Genomic DNA, 7,747 nt, shown 5'->3' with positions numbered 1-7,747 from the left:
ATTTTAGCAACTATTAATTCAAATAGCCACATACGGGTAGTGGGATCTATATCAAGTAATCTTTCAGAAAATACATGTGTATGACTCTTTGGGACATTAGAAGTTACAGCTTATTTGCCTTCTTTGTTTGTGCCTAAGTTGGAGATTTTGGGACAGGAAATTGACTTTTGCATTTGAAAGTTTAGCTTGATAAGAATATATAACAGGATATGTTAAAGAAATGAACCGCGGGGTTGGAGAGATAGCTAGCCCAGCAGTTAGGAGTATACACTGCTCTTACAGCAGACTTGGTCCCAGCACCCACACCAGGAAGCTCATAACCTTCTGAAACTCCAGCTCTAGAGGATCTGACAGCCTCTTCTAGCCTTTACAGGCACCTGCACTCATGTTCACATACTCATTCACAGACATACTTGCATACATATAATTAAAAAATAAAGAACAAATCTTAAGAAATAAACTGATTTTACCATATTTTATTTCCCCATCCAAAGGTATTCCTGATATCAAGAACACAGCAAACACTACCATCTCTCTATTACTTTATGAAGGTTGTCATGTGACATCAGTTCTGTGGATATTTAATATTCTCTTATTCAGAGTCAAAGTTCCTTGAGGCATGAAACATGGGCTATATTACCATATTTCCACGAGAGCCATCAACTTACTTTGGTTAAGGTCTAACAATGGAAATGGGACCTAATCCATTCAGCTGGGGTAGCAGAATTCTATTATCATGTATTTCATAGAAAATACACACAAAAGGTGAAGGACCATTTGAATACCAACAAGAAGAGTTTCCAGGAGTCATGTCAGCCATCAATTCTACTGAAAGCCATCCAGAGGCCTTTTTGTTGGTAGGAATACCTGGTTTGGAGCACCAGCACATCTGGATCTCCATTCCTTTCTTCTTTGCCTATACCTTGGCCCTACTGGGCAACTGTACCCTTCTCTTTATTATCTGGGCAGACTCAGCCCTCCATGAGCCCATGTACCTCTTTCTGGCTATGTTGGCAACCATAGATTTGGTCCTTTCTTCTACTACACTGCCCAAAATGCTTGCTATTTTTTGGCTCAGAAACCAAGAGATCAGTTTCTATGCCTGTCTTATCCAGATGTTTTTTCTCCATTCTTTCTCCATCATGGAGTCAGCAGTGTTGCTGGCCATGGCCTTTGACCGTTATGTGGCCATCTGCAAACCCCTGCACTACACCACAATTCTGACCAAACCCCTCATCATCAAGATTGGCCTGGCCGCTGTGACTCGGGCTGTGGCATTAATGACTCCACTCCCCTTTCTGCTCAGACGCTTCCACTACTGTCGAGGGACAGTGATTGCTCACTGCTACTGTGAACACATGGCTGTGGTAAGGCTGGCATGTGGGGACACACGATTCAACAACATCTATGGCATTGCTGTGGCCATGTTTATTGTGGTGCTGGACCTGCTCTTTGTTATCTTGTCTTATGTCTTCATCCTTCGTGCTGTTCTCCAGCTTGCCTCTCAGGAGGCCCGCTACAAGGCCTTTGGGACATGTGTGTCTCATATAGGTGCCATTCTGTCTACCTACACGCCTGTAGTCATCTCCTCAGTCATGCATCGTGTAGCTCGTAGGGCTGCTCCTCATGTCCACATACTTCTTGCAATTTTCTATCTTCTTTTCCCACCTATGATTAATCCCATTATCTATGGTGTCAAGACCAGGCAGATTCGTGATCACGTGCTCAGCCTATTCCATAGAAAGGATGTGTAGATGGATAATTATTTTCTTACCCACAAGCCCAATACTGAATAGCTGGTGTGTTGGATATAGAGAGAAACCCTTAGGATAACTGCAGGATCCCAGTTGGCAATTCACCAGTCTTAGAACTCCTTGACATCCAGTTATTTACTGATCCATCAGTCATATTTCATTAGGTGTGCACCTATAGCAGGAGCTGGACCAGCCCATTTTCATAGGGGTTTTACATGATTAAGGAAGACAATGAAACTTCCAGAGTGGATATTGCTATATACGTGAAAGACAGAAGGCATACTGGCTAAGACTGGCTCATACATACGAGGTTTTATCGATTATTTCATCCAGAGTATTAATGAGTGTAGGAACATCGTCCAAGAATGGAGTCACAGGAGGAGATTTCTGAGTGCTTGTGAGAAAACTCCAAGAAACCAAGAGTCCTGTGACCTCAGTTTCTTCAAAAACATGGCATTGTTCTTGGATTATGTTTTTTTCCTCTCCCAGGTATAGCAGATAGGAGAGAGTTTACTTCAGAATATTCATTACAACTGGCTATTGTTATTTGTGTATATGCCTATATGGAAAAGCATGTTTTTGCCATGTTCTGCTTGCCCACCACATACAGCTTGCTTGCCACATGTGGCTTGCCTTGTGATTGGAAACTTCATTCACGTGACTTTTCTTAACCCTTAAATTGTCTGATGCTTAGAATAAAGTTGCATGAGACTTGAGTCTGCCTCATTTATCAGCTTCACTCTTCCAGGTCCCACTGCCTCAAGAGTGATGACAGATGAACTAAATCACTAATTTGGTAACCCATAGGCCAATGCCATCCACCACTGAGACTACTTGTGTAATGCTTTAAGATGGCCTCCAGCCTCTACTTCTCTTTTTAAGGCCAACTTTCAATGTCACTGCACTTGAATAGCTTTATTCATAAGAGATTTCTTTCTTTTTTCTTTCTTTTTTTTTTTTGAGACAGGGTTTCTCTGTGTTGCTCTGGCTGTTCTGGAACTCACTCTGTAGACCAGGCTGGCCTAGAACTCAGAGATCTGCCTGCCTCTGTGTCCCAAGAGTTGAGATTAAAGGTGTATGCCACCAATGCCTGGCCATAAGGAAGTCTTAATAACAACTATTATCTGCATAGTTCCCTTGGTATGGCTCTTTGAACAACAAAAATTATAGAATGCTCTGTTGACTAAAATTATCTCTTACTAGTTTTGTTTTTATATCATTATTGTTATTATTTATTTTTTGCCAGACAAGGCTGGCCTGGAATTCTTAGTCTTGATAATTCTTCTTTATTAGCTTCTTGGCTGTTGTGATTACAAGTATGAACTACCACTAAACTTGTATGTATTTTAATATCATCTGAGCATCTTCAAAAATATCCCAAACCCGTGCTATACTTTCACCAATTTAACCAATGTACAGGTGAATATGTTATCAATTGTATGTTTGAAGATTAGAAAAACAATGATGTAGATATATCTTAGATAAAACATTACACAAAACTATATTGAAAGAATTTTGGTATTTCTAATCTGCTTGCTAAAATGTAGAGGGATGATTATTGTCTTTGCTTATTAGTCTATATTGTATCATTTGGCCATTTCTAAGCCACCAATCAATGTACTATGGCAGTCCTAGGTAAAAGAGATGGATTTGTGTTGAGATATTGCTCCAGAATTTACTGAAAGTTGCTTAGGCTCTAGATGATTCACAACTAGCATATATAAATTATCTGAAGTGTCATTATTTGAATTAATGTACACACATTTATAAGTCATCCTCTTGTATTTATTTAGTGGTTACAAGTCTTCCCTGCGCATCACTTTCCCCCAGTTCATTCCTTCTCTTCTTTGTCCTGATGGAAAAATACAAGGACTTGACCACACTATGATCCAGTCAAAGATGTTTTTCTGTGAAATTCTGAACCCAAACTGGAATCTTCATTGTCAAACTATTAGGCCATTAAATTAAAAAAAAATAGTTGTGTGTGTGCCTGCTTGTCTGTATGTGCACTACATAATGCAGGTACCCAATGAGGCCAGAAGAAGGTTTTTGAATCTCCTGGAACTTACAAATGGTTGTAAGCCCCTGATGTGGGTATTGGGAACTGAACCCTGGTTCTCTGCAAGAGCAACAAATGCTCTTAAGTGCTAAGCTATCTTTCCAGCTCAAAGTATAACAATTTTGATATCCTATTATAGTATATGTATTTTCATAACCCTCATAACTTGAATTTATCTTTACTCCCAATTTGATTCATGTCCTGGTCCTCAGATGTACGTAAGCATGGCAATCTCTGTTGTTTCTGAAATGTAATTGAGCAACCAGACCCTGTTGACCGAGGATGCTGTTGCCATTATCACCAACATAAGAATTCTCTCTATAGCCCTAGAAGTCTTTTCATTTTGACTATAAATATCTGTCCTATCAATTCTGGTTCTTATTTGAGTGTCTTTGGTATTGAAGAACCATGAGATGTGACAAAAATGTATAACAAGCTGCAATTTCCCTTGACAAAGCAAGACATCAGAGTGTATTCTTGGGAACAAGAGCTAAACACTCACATGATTGTTATTTCATGGTTATGGGCATTGGGGAAAAAGATAAGAAGACAAGAACTCTGAACAAAGATAATCTCTTTAGTTTAAATAAAATAATGACTTTCACACGGTGTCACTGGACCATAGCGTGATTGATGCTCAAGAGTTATTTCTTGCTGGGCGATGCTGGCGCACGCCTTTAATCCCACCACTTGGGAGGCAGAGGCAGGAGGATCTCTGTGAGTTCGAGGCCAGTCTGGTCTACAGAGTGAGTTCCAGGAAAGGTACAAAGCTACACAGAGAGATCCTGTCTCAAAAAACCAAAAAGAACAACAACAAAAAATTTCTTATTTAGAAGTAATCTGGAAACTATGAGTTTCCCCTCTCCCCTCTGCTCCTTTCCTTTCCCTCATGTTTGTTTTTTTTCTTCTTATGCTGGGGTTAAGCTGAGAGCCCTGACTTATCATTAATGATAAGGGCGAAGTTATCAAATTAGACCAGAGAACAAAAACACTGAATTCTTAGCTTTTAAAATCCAGAGTCTTTTTTTTTTTTAATTTTTATTTTGCAATACAATTCAGTTCTACATATCAGCCACGGATTCCCTTGTTCTCCCCCCTCCCGCCCCCCTCACCTTCCCCCCAGCCCGCCCCCCATTCCCATCTTCTCCAGGGCAAAGCCTTCCCCGCAGACTGAGATCAACCTGGTAGACTCAGTCCAGGTAGGTCCAGTCCCCTCCTCCCAGGCCGAGCCAAGCGATCCTGCATAGGCCCCAGGTTTCAAACAGCCAACTCATGCAATGAGCACAGGACCTGGTCCCACTGCCTGGATGCCTCCCAAACAGATCAGGCCAATCAACTGTCTCACCCACTCAGAGGGCCTGATCCAGTTGGTGACCCCTCAGCCATTGGTTCATAGTTCATGTGTTTCCGTTCGTTTGGCTATTTGTCCCTGTGCTTTATCCAACCTTGGTCTCAACAATTCTTGCTCATATAAATAAACCCTCCTCATTCTCGCTAATTGGACTCCCAGAGATCCACCCGAGGCCTAGCCATGGATCTCTGCATCCAGATCCCTCAGTCGTTGGATGAGGTTTCTAGCATGACAATTAGGGTGTTTGGCCATCCCATCACCAGAGTAGGTCAGTTCGGGCTGTCTCTCGACCATTGCCAGCAGTCTGTTGTGGGGGTATCTTTGTGGATTTCTGTGGGCCTCTCTAGCACTTTGCTTCTTCCTATTCTCATGTGGTCTTCATTTACCATGGTCTCCTATTCCTTGTTCTCCCTCTCTGTTGTTGATCCAGCTGGGATCTCCCACTCCCCCAAGCTCTCTTTCCCTCGACCCTCGCCCTTCACTACCCCCACTCATGTCCAGGCTGTTCATGTAGATCTCATTCCATTTCTCTGTCATTGGGCGATCCCCGTGTCTTTCTTAGGGTCCTGTTTTCCAGGTAGCCTCCCTGGTGATGTGAGTAGCAGTCCAGTCATCCTTGTTCCACATCTAGTATCCTGCTATGAGTGAGTACATACCATGTTTGTCTTTCTGAGTCTGGGTTACCTCACTCAGGATGAAAATCCAGAGTCTTGATCAAGAAACACAGAAGAAAGTTTCAGAAAGACTTGAAGCAGAAGGCAGGGTTTCTTCATGGTTTCACTGGGTTAAGCACCCAGACCTTCCGTAGCTCGCAGAAGAAGATCTATGTGTTGAGACCATGACCTCTTTCCACCAAGCTGAACTCCCAAGGTTCCTAGGGGCACAGGGCTTTGCAACATTAGCCCTTCTTTTCTGGGACAAGGACAGAGTGGTTGGCTGAAAGAGCAAGAACTATGGCACTGGCTGGTTTGTACAGAGTCCTGCGGTCAGGATGGAGGAGTTTGCATGGCAGACAGTCTCACCAGGTCCTATGGGAACACTGTTGTCCTTCATCTCAGCAGATGAATACCAGAGTCTCCTCGGTCTGGTTCTGTGGGTCACAATATACAGGAGTGCTGTTTATTATAGCACAAGATGGATCAGGCCCGGAGGCCAGTGGAGGAACCAGGAAGCAGCAGCAAGCATCCCTCTCTCGTGATTTCTAAACGTCCACTCCATCCCCACTGAAGTCTTAAACTTTTGAGATCTGTGATGGACTGAATTATAAATTAAAATTGTTTAAGAGTATTAAGGTTATGGGGCTGGAAAGATAGGTTGGTGGTTAAGAGCACTGGCTGCTCTTCCAGAGGACCAGGGTTCAATTCCCAGTACCCACATTGTTGGTTTTTAGCGGTGCTCTTACCCTGCGAGGAAAAGTCATGAAACACGACAGAATCCACTAACAAGAGTTATTAAGATGAGGAGAAAAGGATAGGTGTGATCAGGCAGGCTGAAAGAACACATGTGTGAAGGGAGGGGAGGGAGAACATGGGGGCCAGCTTTTAAAGGCCAAGCCGCACCTGCGCACAGGCCCACGTGGCTCTTCCACGCATGCGTATAGATCACATGGTTGCGTCGCATGCTTTACACACCCATGCAGCCATGGGGGCATGGGTCATGCAGGATGTATGACCTGGAAATGACTAGGCAGAAATGACTAAGTGTCCCACTGGGCATGCACGACCTTGGGGGCATGGTGGGAATTCCTATCACACATGGCAGCTCACAGCTGTCTGTTATTCCTGTTGTGGGGGACCCTATACCCTTACACAGACATACATGTAAGCAAAACATAAATAAATGCACATAAAGTAAAACTAAACCATTAGAAAAAGAGCATTAAAGTTGTTTAGATTTGGCTGTTGATGGCTATTTTCTGTAACCTTGTTTTCATTGCAGTTTAACTCTGAGCTCCTGAGAATCTGAAGTTATGTTTTTGTGCAACCAGGTCTTTGTATTTGTTACACAGGAAAATGGTGAGAGAGATTAGCCTTTTGTCATCCCAAGACTACTTAGGTAAGCATCATCTTAGATGAAAAGCCTCAAAAAGTCATGAGAGTGTGCTGGGTAATCAAAGGGAAAACAAAACAAACAGAAAACAAAACAAAACAAAACAAAACAAAAACCAAACCAAAACAAACCAAAACAAAAAAAACAAAAAACAAAAAAACAAAAAAAACAACAAAACAAAAAAACAACCAAAGCTGGTTTTGTTGATAGGACTTTCTGCAGAGAAAAAAAATCAGCATTAAGAATTATCTCTATCTCTAAGTGAGCTGTGATTAAGACATTCTTCACTTTTTCTTTTTTGAGATTTTCCCACAATGGGACAAAGAACAGAGACTTTGAAGCACTCAGTCCTAGATGGGATGTTTTTCATTAGTCCCCTCACTTCAAGACTCAGGGATCTACGAAGAAGAGGAGGCAGAAAGATTGTAGGAACCAGAGGTGATAGAAGAGAATGTATTTATTTTTACTTTCTGTCTATGAGTGTTTTGACTGCATATTTGCCTGTGTGCCATGTGCATGCAGAACCTATGGAGA

General features: G+C 42.2%; 1 protein-coding gene across 1 annotated transcript; it reads left to right on the top strand.

The window, feature by feature from the left end:
- Positions 1 to 809: 809 nt before the first annotated feature.
- On the top strand, positions 810 to 2,051 carry LOC131901789 (olfactory receptor 52K1). The gene has a single exon (XM_059252868.1). It carries the CDS (start codon positions 810 to 812, stop codon positions 1,752 to 1,754), a length of 945 nt encoding a protein of 314 aa, XP_059108851.1. The 3' UTR covers positions 1,755 to 2,051.
- Positions 2,052 to 7,747: the final 5,696 nt, after the last annotated feature.

The sequence above is a fragment of the Peromyscus eremicus genome, chromosome 1 (genome assembly GCF_949786415.1).
Source record: "Peromyscus eremicus chromosome 1, PerEre_H2_v1, whole genome shotgun sequence".
Classification (NCBI taxonomy): Eukaryota; Metazoa; Chordata; class Mammalia; order Rodentia; family Cricetidae; genus Peromyscus; species Peromyscus eremicus.
This window is presented reverse-complemented; position numbering and strand designations above follow the sequence as displayed.

Bases quoted from the DNA above. Each gene is read 5' to 3' on its own strand.
- LOC131901789 (XM_059252868.1), top strand. From the start codon at position 810: ATGTCAGCCATCAATTCTACTGAAAGCCATCCAGAGGCCTTTTTGTTG.